Genomic DNA, 18,116 nt, shown 5'->3' on the forward strand with positions numbered 1-18,116 from the left:
GACTGGGACAAGGACCACAGTGGCTCTTCCGAGAAACCTGCCCAAGTTCTGGATGAGACCTTTGAAGAGATCACTGAGGCCAATTACCGTGATGTGAGAGAGCACATCAACGCCCTATTCCGCATTCAGGTATGCATGCAGCCCGAACCCTCCTCGCCCCAAGAGCCCGCACCAAGTAACTTCCTTCCCAAAATAAAAGCTGCTTACTGGGAACCTCCTCTGGTGTTTGTACTTCCCCAAGCACCGGCTGCTGCAGCTGGCTGCCTTCCTCCTGGCTTGAGAACAGCTCCTGGCTGCATGCATCTAGGGATTCCGCGGTGTCTTCCTCCACCTTAGAACCCTTGCTCCCGCTTTGCTCCTCCTCCTCCCGGCTTGTTGAACTGGGCTCTGAAGTGTCCATTGTAGTACTTGGAGTGGAGGTGGGGTAGCCCCCAAATATCGCATCCAGCTCTTTGTAGAAACGGCCGGTTGCAGGGGCAGCACTGAAGTGACTGTTTGCCTTGCGGGCTTTGTGGTAGGCATTCCGCAGCTCCTTCATTTTCTCCCTGCATTGCAGTGCATCCCAGTCATGGCCCCTTTCCATCATGTTCCTTGATATCTGTCTGAAGGTATCATAATTCCTATGGCTGGAGCCCAGCTGGGACTGGAGAGCTTCCTCCCCCACAACACTGATGAGGTCCAGCAAATCACCATTGCTCCATACTGGGTCTCGCCTGGTGTGTGGAGGCATGGTCACCTGGAAAGATTTGCTGAGAGCACTCCATGTCTGGCTGAGCAAACAGAAAGGGGATTTTAAAATTCCCAGAGAATTTAAAGGGCGGGTCTGATGGTTGGTCACCTGAGGGCAGGGCAATAGAGTTCAAAGTAATGACCAGAGTGGCACCAGAGCACTAACAGACCAGGGCGTCCACACTGGTGCTGCAGCGCTCCGGGGGGGGGTGCACAAAATGTTATTCCACTTGCCGAGGTGGAGTACCAGGAGCTCTCTAGCCACAGAGTCAGAGCGCTTTACATGCCTTGCCAGTGTGGACGGATAGTGAGCTAGTGCACCGGGTCTCCTTTATTGCGCAGTAACTCGCAAGTGTAGCCAAGTCCTCAGAGCGTCACAACTAAATACAAGGTGGAACAGATGGTTTAGCATAAGTAGTTAACATATTTCAAGGGACCATTCAAGCTGAAGCGGCCCATTAACACTTCTTCAGTTATGGGGGGGGGGGGAAGAGGGGGCAGACGTTAGTGGATTATAGGTTGTTGTCATAAAGCATAAATCCAGTGTCTATACTCAGTCCATGATTTTTAGTGTCTAGCAAAGTTATGAATTTAAGCTCCCAGGCTTTCCTTTTGAAAGTGTTGTGCAGGTTTCCTTTGAGAATGAGGATGGAGAACTCAGATATAGAGTGATCACTTTGTCAAAAGTTTCAGAGTGGTAGCCGTGTTAGTCTGTATCAGCAAAAAACAATGAGGAGTCCTTGTGGCACCTTAGTGATCACCCACAGGTGATGTGGTGTTTTTTGTCTTTGCTGACACTCAACAGAGGGGTCCAGAAGCTAATTGGCCAGGGAGACCTGGCTGACATCTCATCCCTCCTATTGGCTCTTCCAGAGCACTTATATCTGCAAACCTGCAAGTCTGGCATCTTCCATTAGAAGCAAGAGAAAGACTAAGAGCAGGATAGACTCTTTATTTAATGAGAGAAAGACAACAACAGAAAATGCAGCAATTGCTGAAGTGTTAAATGTTTTTTTTGTTCAGTTTTCAGCAAAAAAGTTAGCAGTGATTTGGTGACTAATATAGTAAACATCAGTGTAAATGGGGTAGGTTCTGAGTCTAAAGTAGGGAAAGAACAAGTTAAGAATTACTTAGGGCTTGTCTACACTCCTGGCTAAATCTGCACTGCTGTGATCAATACAGTGGTGTTGATTTAGCAGGTCTGGTGACAACAAGCTAAGTCGATGGCACAGCGCTCTCCCATCGACATCTGTACTCTATCTCCCTAAGAGGCAGAAGGTAAATCAGCAGGAGAGTGTCTCCCATCAACATAGCGGAGTGTAGGCACCGCTGTAAGTTGACCTAAGTTACATTGACTTCGTTATGTAACTTACGTAACTGAAGTAGCGTAACTTAGGTTGACTTACAGAGTTAGCTTAGTCCAGCCCTTAGACAAGTTAGATGTCTTCAAGTCAACAGAGCCTGATGAAATACATTCTAGAATGCTTAAAGAACTGGCTGAAGAGATCTCTGAGCCATTAGCAATTATCTTTGAGAACTCATGGAGGATGGGAGAGAGATCCCAGAGGCCTGGAAAAGGGCAAATATAGTACCTATTTATAAAAAGGGGAATAAGGACAATAATGCAGGAAATTATAGACAGTCAGATTAACTTTGGTACCCAAAAAGATAATGGAGTAAATAAACAATAAATTTGTAAGCACCTAGAAAATAACAAGGTGATAGGTAACAGTCGACATGGATTTGTCAAGAACAAATCATGTCAAACCAACTTAATATTATTTTTTGACAGGGCAACAAGCTTGGCGGATTGGAGGGAAGCAGTAGCTATGATACATCTCAACTTTAGTAAGGCTTTTGATACTGTCTCACATGACCTTAGAGTGACAAGGTGGGTGAGGATATCTTTTATTGGCCCAATTTAGGAAGAGGGTGGTGAGAGCAGACAGAGTGATGGGGGCAACAAGGGATAGAGACATCAAGTGGGGACCTGTGGGGATCTGTCTTGGGTCCAGTTCTATTCAGTGTCTTCGTAAATTATTTGGATAACAGGATAAGGAGTACACTTATAAAGCTGGGAAGGGTTGCAAGCACTTTTGAGGACAGGATTAGAATTCAAAATTATCTTGACAAATTGGAGAAATGGTATAGAATAAATCGAATGAAGCTTGGGAAGGAATGATCAATTGCACAAATACAAAATGGGAACTGACTGCCTACGAAGGAATACTGCAGACAAGAATGTAGGGGTTACAGCGGATCACAAACTAAATATGAGTCAACAATGTAATACTGTTTCAAAAAAAGTAAACATAATTCTGGGATGTATTAACAAGTTGTGTAAGCAAGACATGAGAAGTAGTTTTTCTACTCTACCTAACACTGAAAAGGCCTCAACTGGAATACTGGGTCCAGTTTTGGGGACCACACTTTGGGAAAGATGGGGACAGAGGAGAGCAACAAAAATGATCAAAGATCTAGAAAAGATTACCTCTGAGGAAAGATTGAAAAAATAGGGCTTCTTTAGTCTGGAGAAGAGAAGACTGAAGGCAAACATAAGTCTTCAAGTACATAGAAAGTTGCAGTAAGAAGAGGAAAGAGGGAAATTGTTCTCCTTTAACCACTGAGGACATGACAAGAAATGATGGACTTAAATTGCAACAAGGGAGATTTAGGTTAGACATAAGGAAAAACTTCCCAAGATTCCCAACTGTAAGCATATTTAAGCACTGGAACAAAATAACCTAGGGAGAATATAGAATCTCCATCACTGAAAGTTTTTAAGAACTGGGGTAGACAAACACCTGTCAAGGATGGTCTAATACTTAGCCCTGCCTCAGAGTAGGGGACTGGACTACATGAGTTACTGAGGTCCCTTACAGTCCTACATTTCTATGGTTCTATGACCAAGATCCATCAAAGCACAAAAGCATCTAGAATGGCATGATACACTTGACTGTGATCCTGCAATGCAACCTGCTAGTGTGGGCTCCTGCATTCGTATTTATTTTCATGTTGATGTTATCAAATGTTTTCCCATTTTTGTTGATAGAAAATGAATGTAGCCATATAGTGTTCATATTAGTCAGCCTTTTGATATGTTTACATTTTACCAAAATGCAGTATGCTTTAGAGATTGCAATTCCCTTATTTGTTCAGCAAATTCATCATGGTTTAGCCTATAAGAGTAAAGCCCTCTAACAGGATGGATACATTTCCGCAAAACTTGTACAGTTTTTTAAAATAATTCTGTATATGCCATTCCAAAACTACCCAAACCCCACATACTCAGTGGCTAGTATACTCTACCATTTTACAGAGCAATGTTTAAAAAAAGAAAGCAGGCTTGAAACCAAACTGACACCACTAATGCTACAGAATTGGCTAAAGAGTCAACTTAGAAGAGAGAGGAAACACATGGAAATGAAGCTTCCTCTTATGGCTATGAATAGCCATGTGATAGGGATTAATTATGCAGAGTTTGGCATAATACATCTGGACAAATTCTGCCATCTGTTATAACCTAAGACTCTAATTCAAAGGGACTGCACAAGTGTATCTGAGGGGAAAATGTGTCCTGTTTACTGGTTAATACAACATAGTCTCCAACATGCAGTCTGGCTGTAGATGGACTATTTCAAGGCATTGAGCCCAATCCTGCTTCTACTGAAGTTTATGTGAGTTTTGCCAGTGACTTCTCCGAGAGCAGAAGGAGGCCCTTTGAATAACCGGTAACTGAGTAATATTGAAGCAGTCCATTCTCCCCTTTATGCTGCTTCATTGGAATATGAAACCTTGACGTTTTAATTTATCACAGCCAAAGATCTGGCCAAATCTCATGGAGAAGATTCTTAATATTTAAAGTATACTCTAGTTAACCTTTTTCCTGGGATATATTCATTCCTGCTGGTATCAGGATGCAAATTATACCAGTCAGACCTGCTGCAAGTCAGGTAGGATACACCTCAGTAGAAGGGGCGAGTTATGTCCAATGCTGACAGCCTGGGGGGGGGGGCAGTTAGGAAAAGCAGCATTAAAATCTGTCAGGGGCTTCATAGGATCAGTGCATCCTTTAGCTACTTTAGCCATGTCCCACCTCTGCCAGCTCCTCCTGCTTTTCTCCCCAACAGAATAGCAGTGTGGCCACTTTCTATCACTGCAACCTTCCCATGCTGGATTTTTTGCTACTAGCAGAGCCTGAGGGTGGTTTTAATGTTATATGTAATACAATGATAGGCAAAGGTGCCCGAACGCCAACTGTAGAGCTAGACATCTTTTTAACCACAGAATGGAGAAAGCAAAGGCCACAAGCAGTACAAATTTATTTTCAGTGCCTATCAACAGATCTCCAGACTTAAGGTTGAGAGTACAGTCCAGTCTCCATGTCCAAACCTTGGCTGATCTGCTCTGAACACCAACAAGGATGCCAATGAATGCCACTTGTAATGATGGTTTTTATAATATCCACTAGGAACTAGATTGAGACCACCAAACTCATTTAATAGATTGGCCTATGATGGACATTAGATGGTAGTGACCTTCAATCACTACCACTCTGGTCTTGATTTGAACTCCCAGCCTTGTTGTGAAAATCCTGTATCTTATTATTACTAGTTCTCAAGGCTAGTCTATTTCCAATAATCTATCAGTCTTATTGTTTTTGCTGCTGAAAGGCACTGAAGAAACTTCCACAATGTCCAGGAATATTTCAAAATAATACCCTAAGAAAAAGGTGGGTGCTTCTCCTCAAATTAGACTATGAGGACATTGTGTTACATAATGTGTGTCACAGATGCACCTTAATGAAGTTGTGATGTCATCAGCTTTGGACTATCCAGTGCATACAGTTTATAACATATGTAGTAACATTTTTTACTTTTCTTCCTACAAAACCAAACATAGTATGACACCTAGTGGCAGGACATCACATGAATAAAACAGTTGGCCCAGTGAAAGCTGTGCATGTCATAACCCAAAGGGCTACAGACTCACTAATGGTTATTATGCATTTTAAGTACTTTTAATCTCACCTTTATAGATGTTAAAAAGGAAGGATTTTTACATTACAGTCATTTGGCCCAGCCCCTTCATGTATATTTTAACAATAACATGACAGAACACTTCTGAAAAAGGTAGTGCACACAAGTTAGTATATTTAAATTGCACTCATCTTTGTGTAATACTTTTCACAAGTATCCTGCGATCTTATCACACTTTTGATGAAGTTTATGAAAACAGTCTTGGAAAGATTCCTATAATGCACTGTTTGGACATGGAAAATTTTTGAAAGGATGAAAAAAGGATGGTAAGATCTCAGAGGCAGGGATTGTCTTTTTGTTCTGTGTTCCTAGCACTTAGCACAATGAAGTCCTGAGCCATGAATAGGACTCCTAAGCACTACCACAGTATAAATAATAATGAAAGTGAATGACTTTTTCAGTCCCCGAATTCTTTTCCTTCAGGACAGGTTTAAGGAACACTGAAGGGCATGTGGAGAAGTTTGCACTGCTGCTAATTGTACTGTACCTGCTCTGTAAAAAGAGTAGTTCAGGTCACAGGCAATCCAGCACCTTTCAACCGTACTAACTCAATTGGAAACTAAATTGATATTATTAGCCCTGTCCTAAAATGGATACAACGTGGCTTTGTCAAATTAACTTGTTTCCAATTGCTTTTATTTTGTACCATTAGGAGTGGTAAAGTAATGCTGGAAGAATGAGGATATCTTACACCAGATGTTGTCGAAAGGCCATCACGTCTTATAGTAGCAATTCCCTATGCTGTTATAATTCTCTCTTCGATTATTGCTGCACACATTGGCATTTCTTACTAAAATCCAAATGTGACAAGGTGCAAAGAGCAATCCGCTTTAACCATTGTACTCTCCTTTTCTTTGACTTACCTGCCTCGCCTCCAAACAGTGACCAGCCCCCTCCCACTTCCTAAACTCTCTTGCAATGTTCCCATGCAAGATAACACCAATCCATCCAAAGCCCTGCATGTTCACACTGTGACTGCTCTTTGGGTCAGAGACTTTCTTTTTATTATTTATGTGTTCAGTGCCTAGCACAAAGGGACCCTACCATAATAAATATGATTAATAATAATAAAGGTCAGGCTGAGAACAAGCTGCAAGGAGACAGCTAACAATGAGGAACTCTGGAATCAAATGAGGATTTTGTGAAGGGGGCAGGTCAGGATTTATGCTAGAGAAAAGTCCCATCCAATCCAACTTCTTTGCTGCCAGAAACCTTCATTAACCTACACTAGCAGCTCCACTCAAGGCACAAAGTCCTCCCAAAAAAGCCATTTTCCCAGTGTAACCATCGGAGAACCAGCTGGCTTCCTATGGGTTTAAAAGGAACTTTCAGCAGAACCAATATCCAAAGTTTCCCCATTTCATCCTCTAATCTTCCATTTACCTACTTCATCTCAACAGGTCTATCCCTCATTATTAAGAATGATTAGAAACAAAGAATTTAGGTCATACATATAGGATGGGTGACTATCTTGGGAAGCAGTGACTCTGAAAAAGATTTGGGGATCATGGTGGATAATCAGCTGAACATGAGCTCCCAATGTAACTCTGTAGCCAAAAGAGCGAATGTGATCCTGGGATGCATGAACCGGGAAATTTTGAGTAGGTGTCGAGAAGTTATTTACCTTTGTATTTGGCACTAATGTGACTGCTGCTGGAATACTGTGTCCAGTACTGGTGCCACAATTTAAGAAAAATGCTGATAAATTGGAGAGGGCTCAGAGAAGATCCATGAGAATGATTAAAGGATTGGAAAATGTCTTATAGTGAAAGACTAAAAGAGATCAATCTATTTATCTTAACAAACAGACGGTAAAGGGGAGACTTGGTTGCAGTCTATAAGTATCTATGTGGGGAACAAATATTTCAAAATGGGCTTTCCAATCTAGCAGAAAAAGGTCTAATATGATCCAATGGCTAGAAGTTGAAGTTAGACAAATTCAGACTCAAAATAAGGTGTACATTTTTGATAGTGAGGGTAATTAATCATTGGAACAATTTACCAAGGCCATGGTGGATTCTCCATTACTGACCATTTTTAAATCAAGATTGGATGTTTTTCTAAAAGATCTGCTCTAGGAATTATTTTGGAGAAAGTTCTATGGCCTGTGTTACACAGGAGGGAGGTCAGACTAGATGATCATAGTGGTCCCTTCTGGCCTTGGAATTTATGAATGTCTGAATGAATCATGCTCGCTCACACTCTCTTTCACCCAGTATTGAAGTTGTTGCACTGCAGATAAATAATGAAAGCATCACTGGGGGGAAGGGAGAGCATGCACATGCACAAGAATGATGCTGTAGTGTGGTGGTGGTGGTTAGATAATACCCCTGGGAGACCCAGAATCCAGTCCCCCTACTCCAATGACTTTTTAAATTATTTACCTACAGTGGAACAGCTTCAACAAGTTGGACTAAGGGAGCCTCACATCTGAATATCCCATAGTGGCTAGAACACTCATGTGAGAGGTGGCAGATCCCTACTGAAATCTCTTCTCCCACCTCAGGGGAAGAAGGGGATTTGAACCAGGTATCTCCCACATTCCAGGTGAGTGCTTTAAGCACTGGGTTAAAAGTTTAGAGGGAAGCTTCTCCCCACATCCCCACCTTTTTGCCAAAATGGAGCCTAACACCACAACTGAGAATCCCAACTAGAAGGTGGTGCCTCCCTGCAGCCCAGACGTAGGTGCCTATCTCTGTGAGAGGGGTGGGGTGGGGCTTAGCATTTCCCAATGGCTGCCTTAGGCAAGGATCATCCAGTGTGCTGGCCTTTGATAATCCCATTCTGAGTTGCCTCTCTCATTCATTGTATAGGGAGCTCAGGCACGTAACTCAGGCTTTGTGAATCCCAGTGATTTTCTAGGCACCTAAAAGTTAGGCTCAGCATCACCACATCTAAAAGTACATCTACACAACAATTAAAAAACCCACAGCTGGCCCAGGTCAGCTGACTCAGGCCATAGGGCCATAAAAGTGCTGTGACATTGGGGCTCAGACTGGACCCCGAGCTCTGGACCCCACAAGGGGGAATGGTCCCAGAGCCTGGGCTCCAACTGGAGCCCAAACATCTACACAACAATTTTTAGCCCTGTGAGCCTGTCAGCTGAGCCGGGTCAGCCACAGCCAGGCTGCAGGTCTTTTATTCCAGTGTAGAAGTACCCTCAGTTTCTTTGTGAATCTAGACCTTTAACACTAGGATAAGGCTATCTGGCCCCAAACACCTGCTTTTGTAGGTTATCTTTACCCACATATGTATCATTTACCCTCTGATTTAATGCCCTTTCCTTCTGACATGGTTCCTTCCTTTTGATGTCTCTCTCTGTCTCTCTTTCTCTCTCAACAGTTCTCTATATACAGCTTTGAAAACCAAGCCTTAGCCTGAGTTCCTCTAGGCTAAGTCTCCTTTTATACCTCTCACCAAGTATGCAGAGCTGCATCTCTCTGTGAGCTTTCATAATATTCCTTCTGCCATCTGCATGTGATTGCAAAATGAAATAAGTGAGTCATCAACCCTGCTCCCCTGGCTTATGGTCTAATGCAGAGTGGACAGGGAGTTCGCTGGATGAATCACTCCTTATGAAATGGATTTTAGATTAAATCATGTTTTTGTTTCTCGAGCTCAGTGGGTCATTTAAACAAAACATTGATTCCTGTTCATATTTCTGAGACTTTGGATGGTTGAATACCAGTGAAACTTATGGTTTCCATTATACCAGATGAAACAATCTTCATTTCAGTTTGTATGCAGGCCTATATTTTTCCTTAAGATTATGTCATAACTTTGGATGTCCTGGAAGTTTTTATTAAGGGAGCATTAGGGAAGCCAAGATTTCATGGCTCAGGTGCTCAGATACTATGGCCAAAGGGGCAATATATGTACTTAGATGATATCTCTTGCTTTCCTCACAGCAGTAAGAGGCAAGAGAGTATAGTAATATTCCCTTTACAACATACATGTTAAGTAAAATGTACCCCTAGTGCTGGCCCATGGACTGCATATTATGGCTTTAATGTATCATTGGCACTAGATAGGGTTGAATACAATTTGGCCAATTCACTGTTTGACACAACTTTCTTTTTTCCTCAAATGATTTATTTAATAGACCAATAGTTCCTAGTATCTGACTAGCTCTAATGGCTATGTAGATGAAACCCACACACCTCCTGGGTGTTCTGTCCCATCTAGTGGCATCCAGACCACTTAAAGAGAGAAAATGAATCTGCTCTACAGCCTTAGCTAACAGTCGGTTCAATTCTGCCCACTGACGACTGGGGTATGTCGGTGCTATATAAACTCTTCACAGAAGGTGGATGTATTCTACTCTGCCACACAAGGCTGGCATTGGGGAACAGTGGCCAAAGGGTTAATTATCATCTTTCCTCTCACATATCACATCCAGCTCTATTTCTTTCCTTTTACAAGTGATCGTTTTCATATTTTGCCTTCTGTTTCAGAGCTAGCTCCATTTCATGAACCATCAATGATTTATGCTATACAAGCCAGAATACATTTCAAAGAGATTTAGTCAATACAGTTTGCATCACCAATGGAATGGCTACAGTGCACCAGAAGTTCTTAGTCAAATGAAGTCAGATAGCTAAAACCAGGGAAATCGACTAATGAATCACAATTTTTCATGTTGAAAGAAGAGCAGTTGCTAACCCGTGTCTGAGAGGTTACTGTAATACGATGAGTGGAACTGGAGAAAGGTCAGGTTTCATGTCTTAGTCTGGCATGAGACCAGGGGTTCAGTAAAGCAAACTGGGACCAAGCTGTTACCAGACAAACACAGACCTCTCTGCATGTAATGCTGACTGGCCTCTGGGCATTCCTACATTGCCACTGGCCACATCACTGACTGGTAATGAATAGAGCTGGACAAATTTTTCCTCCAAAACTTTTTTCTGTAAAAAAATGCAGATGTGTGTCAACAGAACATGTAAGGAATGTGTGTCAATTTCAGATAATTGTACTGGTAAAACAAAACAAACCCCTCTCCTCTCTCCCCCCCAATAAATTTCAAAAAAGTTGAAACATTTCAACATTTTTTAAATGAAACATTTTGAGTTTTTGGTTGAACAACTTTTTGTTTTGGAATTTCCTTCAATTTCATTTTTAAAAATGAAAAAAACATAAAAGTGTTGAAATCTAAATGAAATGCTTTGTTTGCTCCAATGCATTTTTTTTATTTGCCAAAAATTCAGAAAAATTTCATTTTTGGGTTGACCAGAAACAATTTTTTTTATTTTTTCAGAACTGCCAACAAACATTATTTCTGGAGCTCCACTAATGAAACAGCTATGATGTTGGCCCATCCCAAATATTAAAATATCACAAGCCTGCCTCCCCCCAAAAGGCATGACATTAGCTTGAAACTCCTGAGATGTTTTAAAATAATAAATGTTGGGTTGATTTTATTTGCCTTCTGGTTTCTGAGCTGTTTGGATGCACTCGCTTCACATTTTCCAATTTTTCTCTGCAATCATGCAGTCTAGAAAAGAACTTTTTAAAGACAAACAAAAGCTGAGATTCTCATACAATGTGAGGATTCCAGAAGTTGGGGACTCATTAAACTCATGAAAACCATCAGCACTGCCAGTCTTTCACATTGTTCCTTATTCCTCCAACTTTTTTTTACAGTAAAAGGTAACCACTTATTAAAGTTATTTATTCATTACAAATGTCTAACTCCCACACATATCCCACAACTGCCAAATCCTGTTCCTTCCCCTCTGACTGTGGAGGGGCCTGCTTGCCCTGAAAACATTGCAGTTCTGTCATGGGGGAGGGATGGGCAGGATTCTGCAACAATCCTGTCCATGGAGCATGGATGCACTCCTGACCTCACAACATAAAATCTTGGTGATCTGGTGGTTTCTGGGTAAGGAATTTGTGCCTATTTATTGGCTTTTCCTGTATTAAAACAGGCATTCCATCTACTTGATTTGTACTTAATTTATTGCATTATAGGTCAATTGCAAAATGTTCTCCTATATGTGACTATTTGGCAACATAACTCTATTATCCTCTTTGAGATGTTTAGCTTATTTGATCACTTCACTCATTTGCTAAAAAAATATGTATTGTTCTACTTGGGGAGAAAAAAGATATAAATTCCATTTCCTAGAAACCCTGCCTGTACAATGGGCCCTCTATCCTGGCTCTCAAGTGCTGCAAACTAATCACATGTCATCATAACTACAATACTCCATGGCATGCAGCCAGGCTGACTCAAACTGATGAGAAATAAATTGAGTCAGTACTTGGCCAAAGAGCATCTGCAAGTGGAGAGGTTTAGTTTATGGTGCGGAGAAGGGTGATAAATGTACATTTATTCTCTACTATGGCTTTTGCTATCAATTTGCCAAAACAAAAGTCCAGTAACATGCAATCAAGCTGGATGATCTAGGTTATATTGGGTGTTATAAACTTGTGATATTGCAGCTGAGGAGGGATACAAGTTAATTTCCTTTGGAAACTCTAGAATATTACATTGATATTTATCACAGTTGGCATATGGCTCAAAGAACACAGCACATTTAATGCTTTCCACCTCCAGAGCTCACAATGTTTTATAAGTAGTCATGAATTACCTACCACACCTCTGCAAGGTAGGTAAGTATTCTCTTCATTTTACATATGGACAATTGATTGCAGACTTGTCCGTACAACGAAGCAAGCCTTTGGCAATGCCAGGAACAGAGCCCAGATTTCCTGAACAGTGATATAACAGCTAGACATTGTTTTCTCTCTTTACTTTCCATACAGGAATTGTGTAGCACTTCATGGCAATGCAACCACTTCTCGGGTAGAATACAGCAACCATTATAACAGTCAGCAAGCAATGCTTTATGAGAGTCCAGCACAGAACAGTGAAGGTGAATATCAAATTCAAATGCAATGGCAGGGGATTACAAGTGAGGGGGGGGGGCAGTTACTGGATCTCAGTGTATCAAACAAGCCGATATAGCAAATGGATTTTAAAAAAATACGTCTGTCTCCTCATTGCGGGGAGAGAGGAATTGGGAGTAATGCTGGGTTATCAAGAGGACACATGCTACTGGATATTTTATCAGGATAGTAACACCCTGTCCGTAATTCTTCCCCACTCTTCTTCCTCCACTGAATGAACTGTTAGAAAAGCCAGGAGAACTTCTAGAATCAGGAAAAGAGTGCAGTGTAACATTGGTAGCAGCAGCACCAGCACTAGCTGCATTGCCAATCCATAGCCCCAACAGAGAAAGAGAAGACAAAATGATGGAAAGGAAAGAAAATCATGTTCCTGGACTCCTCCAAAGAGTGAACAAAAGCAGATTTGCTTAGACACTAAAGACAAAATCTTAGCATCAGATTCTGCCCCTCCTTTCCCGTCCCCAGGCACCCTCTCCTGCTTTGCACCACTCAGGGATAAGGCTGTAGAGAAGACATAGAACCACTTTTGCCATGCCAAACACAGAACAACTGCAGCTTCCACCCTTAATTTCTTTTTTTCTGTGTTGAGATCATGCATTTTCCATCATTCTTTAGCAAGTAGCATTAGTGTTCAGGCTAACGTTTTAGTTTGATTTTCTTTCTAGTGTTTATATTTTCCCAAGAGTCAATTAGCCTTCCCTGATGGAATACACATGCTGCAATTCCCACACTACAACCCACTTCCATGTCTCACATTAACCTCAATTGCTTTGCGATCTTCTTGTTCAAACCCAGCTAAATAGTTTTCTTCACCCTAATTATATTTATGTGCCTAGGGAGGTCCTTATTCATTCAGGCAGTGACAGATTAGGATGATCCCTTAATGGCAGTCACTCTGCACTCCTTTAGCCCTTCATTTCTGATGAGGAGACACTCTGTGTCCTAAACCAGTGACTCTCAACCTTTCCAGGCTACTATTCCTCTTTCAGGAGTCTGATTTGTCTTGCATACCCCAAGTTTCACCTCATTTAAAAACTACTTGCTTACAAAATCAGACATAAAAATAAAGTTTCACAGCACACTATTACAGAAAAAGTACTTCCTTTCTCATTTTTACTATATAATTATAAAATAAATCATTTGGAATATAAATGTACTTACATTTCAGTGTATCGTATATAGAGCAGTACACACAAGTTATTTTTGGTATGAAATTTTAATTTGTACTGACTTTGCTAGTGCTTTTTATATAGCCTGTTGTAAAACTAGGTAAATATCTAGATGATGTGATGTAACCTTTGGAAGACCTCTGTGTACCCCAGGATAGGGTACACATACCCCGAGTTGAGAACCACTATCCTAAAGCAATCCCAGTTCTGTTTCACTTTGGAAACCTTAGCTATTCTTCCCTCCTGCTCTCTCTTGCCCCCCCTCCCTGTGTGAGGACAGCACATCCTGGAGTTGATATTTTCAGTGGGGCACTATATATTTGTTTAATAAAACCAAGGATACTCTTCAATTTAGGACTTCCATTTCTCTGCCAGTCCCTGGAACTTTATGGCTAATACAGCTGTGAGAGGTTAAAAAACAACAACAAAACCACGAGATATCTCTAAAGTATCATTCAAGTAGTGCTTGCACTAATGCTGAGTATTTCTTAGCTTTCATACTCTTTATAGATTTGCTTTTTAATTACTGCAGGAAAGTCCGATGAAAGCCAAAGTCATATTTATATAAATCAATATCAAATGCTTTACGCATTTTTCTTGGCCTGACTACTGGAGAGACGGTAACTGCTACCATCTAGAGGAAGAATCTGCTTTTAATGTTAATGGAAAAGCCCTTAAATTCTATTACACTGATGCATAAGAAATTAGATTTTGTTGTAACATTTCAGGAGCTGGAATATTGGAATCATTGTCTAGAATTATTGTCTCTATTTATCACGTTAATTTTTTTTAGTACCACATATTCTGTCATTGTTAAACTTCCCGTCCCCTCTACCAGTAAGGTAAGTGTGAACTGTATCAGGATTCCATCAAGGTCAGGACAGATACCCCCCACATTGTTAGCCTTTACCATTTCCTCCCTTTTACACCCACATGCCTTACTCCCCCTTAGATGGAACAAGATTGAAATAATAGAACAAACAAAGAAAGAGAGTAAACCTCCTCCTACCTTCCATGTGAAAAGTGAATTGAAATGTATTACTGTCCTGTATGGAAAACATAAGAGCCCCTAAAAAGCCACCCAGTGTAAATCCAGCTTTAAGGAAACTAAGGTTATAAGACTGCATGTTTGGCTTTAAACAGAAATGTCAGGCCCCACCCATGGCTGGGTGGAGAATCCCTCCATGAAAAGATGGAAAAAAGAAATACAGTTCATTGAAATGTCTCCAAAAGTTTCAGCCTCTTCCAAGTCATTCTTCACATCTCTTCAGTACTTTTGACTTGCCATTTCCTTTTCTCTGCATTATTTATCAGGAGACACAATAACTGCGAATAGCTGGTCAGAATCAGTATTAGCAACAGAATCATAATACGATTTCTACTGTGGTCAGAATCAGTATCAGCAACATAATCATAATATGATTTCTACTGTGCCATATATGTGGATGGTATGGATTTATAATAGAGACTGATCTGTGCTCCAGGTAGCTTATAATTTAAATCAGTCATAAAGAAAGGGGAGAAGTATGTGAAGGACTAGAATTACAACAGCAGGAGATCCTGAGATAAGATATGGCATGGAAGAGTCAGAAATGCCATTTTTTCCTTACTAAAGAACAAAGGCCACTGTTGTCCGTTGCTCTGAGTTTTACCATTGGCACCACCAAGGGTTTGAAAAGGTGAAGAAAACAATATGCAAAAAGAAAAGGAGTACTTGTGGCACCTTAGAGACTAACAAATTTATTTGAGCATAAGCTTTCGTGAGCTAGAGCTCACTTCATTGGACGATGAAGTGAGCTGTAGCTCAAGAAAGCTTATGTTCAAATAAATGTGTTAGTCTCTAAGGTGCCACAAGTACTCCTTTTCTTTTTGCGAATACAGACTAACACGGCTGCTGCTCTAAAAAAAAATATGGTAGATTTGGTGCTTTTGCACTTGAGCTGCATTCTGTATTGAAGATAGTTTGCATTTTTAAACAATCACTACATTACATTTCTTTTTGCAATTAAAAAAGTCACACACCGAGAACATTCAATTGTAACAGATAGACACTTTTTATCAAGAAGCTGTGAGCTGGTTCTGCAAAATGAAACCCCAAACCCAGTTCCATTTTATCTAAACCACCAATGTCGGTTTTGGGGTCTTACAGAAGGAAAGGTATTTTGGTTGGGCCCTGCTCTAACTATCCATTTTCACTTACTCCATTTTCAGAATCAGTCTCTCTTTCAGCTGAAATTTTGCATATTTGATTACAGGCCAAGCGGGATTAAAGAAAGATTCAAAGATTAATAATAATAAGCAACAAGGCAAACCCATTCAGTCATTTTGGAGCTATTCAAGGTGCATTTTTACATTTAAATGTATGGTGTTAAGGAGGACAAAGTAAGGCCAAGCTTTAGGTTGCCCCATTAGCTCAGCCCAGATTGCTCCTTGAACTGCCTTGGAGTAATCCATTCCACAATATTAGAATTTTCAACATGCACTGCTCCAGGGGCGCATGGTCCTCAATGAACAAGGACTTAACCAGGGCTGTCCCTAGCTATTTTGGTGCCCTACGAAGCTCCTGGGGCTGTGTGGGGCCCCAGGCCTCCACGGGCAAGAGTAGTGGAGGCTGGCCCCAGGCCTCCATGGGAGCTCTGTATGGGGCCCCAGGCCTCTGTAGGGGATGGGGGGGAAGAGAGGGGCTGGCCACTTCCTGTGGGAAGTGGAATGACCTGGTCCCAGCCTGCTCCGCTCCCCTGGCTCCCAGATGCACCACCAGCAAGTGCTGGGGGGCGGTTCTCCCCTCCCTGCAAGCCTGGGAGCCAGGGGAGCAGAGCAGGCTGGTGCCGGGTCACTCCACTTCCCGCAGGAAGTGGCCATCCCCCATCCCCCATGGAGGCCTGGGGCCAGGCCTCCTGCTTACAATGCAGTGAGTGAAGGGTCAGGCCTGGCTGCAATCTTCAGGGGAGTGGGGGCAGGGAAGGGGCAGGGCTGGGGCAGAGCAGGGGCGGGGGCCTGGGGAAGGGCTGGAGCAGGGGCTGGAGCAGCATACAGCTGCACAGGTCAAATTTTCTGGTGCCCTATGCAGCTGCATGCTTTGTGTATGGGTAAGGACGGCCCTGGGCTTGACCTATCTATCTAGCATGTTATATGCCCACTACCAGTGTAGTATTTGAGCAACTCCAACTATTCACGGATGTCGCCTCAGAACACCCCTGTGTAGGAAGGATGTATCATTATCCCTATTTTACAAGTAACTAACCTTCTCATAACTGTTCTTCAAGATGTATTGCTCATGTTCATTCCAATTAAGTGTGTGTGCACCACGTGCATGGCAGCCAAAAGATTTTTCCCCTAGCAGCATCTGTCGGGTTGGCCTGGGCGCCTCCTGGAGTCGTGCCTTCATGGTGCTCAATATACGGCCCTGCTGACCTGCCACCCCCTCAATTCCTTCTTGCCCGCTACTCCAACAGAGAGATAGGAGGATGGGTATTGGAAAAGACATGAGCAACACATCTCGAACAACAGTTATGAGAACATTAGTAGCTTGCTCATGTCCATTCCAATTAGGTGATTTCCAAGCCTAAGTTTTGGAGGCGGGCTCAGAGCATAAATGTTTGCAGATTGAAGTACTGCTCTACGAAAAGCTGCATCATCTCTGGCCTGCTGGGTAATGGCATCACGCGATGTGAATGTATGAATGGAGGACCACATCACTGCTCTGCAAATTTCCTGGGTGGGAACGTGTGCCAGGAATGCTGCCGACGAAGCCTGTGCCCTGGTGGAGTGCGCTGTGAGCGGAGGGACAGGCATCTTCACTAGGTCATAGCATTCTCGGATGCAGGACATGATCCATGATGAAATCCTTTGGGAGGAGACTGGGAGCCCTTTCATTCTGTCCGCTATCACAATGAACAACTGAATGGGCTTCCAGAATGATTTGGTTCGCTCAATGTAAAAGGCTAAGCCTTTGTTCCCTGCTGTTTGCATGTGGCTTAGGGTAGAAAACTGAGAGAAAGATGTCCTGGTTGACTTGAAACTGGGAGACAACCTTAGGGAGCAATGCTGGATAAGGTCTGAACTGAATCTTGTCCTTGTAGAACACAGTGTACGGAGGCTCTGATGTTAGGCCCCCTGCGCTTGGATGGAAGGCGGAGATGGCAGCCAAGTGAACCATTATTGATGACATGGACAGCCCCTGCTGCTTAAGATGGAGAAGGCAATCCAGTATAAGGGGTATGGACACAAGTGTCAGAGACAGACAGTGCTGTGCTGACCAGATCGA

General features: G+C 42.2%; 1 protein-coding gene across 1 annotated transcript in view; it reads right to left on the minus strand.

Annotated features, from left to right (window-relative positions):
• The window catches only part of LOC119859806 (rho GTPase-activating protein 7-like), a 114,848-nt gene extending 99,942 nt beyond the window's left edge, over positions 1 to 14,906 (minus strand). The window contains exon 1 of the mRNA XM_038412483.2: positions 14,859 to 14,906. Within this exon, the coding sequence (XP_038268411.2) occupies positions 14,859 to 14,865 (7 nt within the window). The 5' untranslated portion in view covers positions 14,866 to 14,906. The remainder of the gene's footprint in view (positions 1 to 14,858) is intronic.
• Between the last annotated feature and the right edge of the window lie 3,210 nt (positions 14,907 to 18,116).

Source organism: Dermochelys coriacea, chromosome 8 (genome assembly GCF_009764565.3).
Source record: "Dermochelys coriacea isolate rDerCor1 chromosome 8, rDerCor1.pri.v4, whole genome shotgun sequence".
Lineage (NCBI taxonomy): Eukaryota > Metazoa > Chordata > Testudines > Dermochelyidae > Dermochelys > Dermochelys coriacea.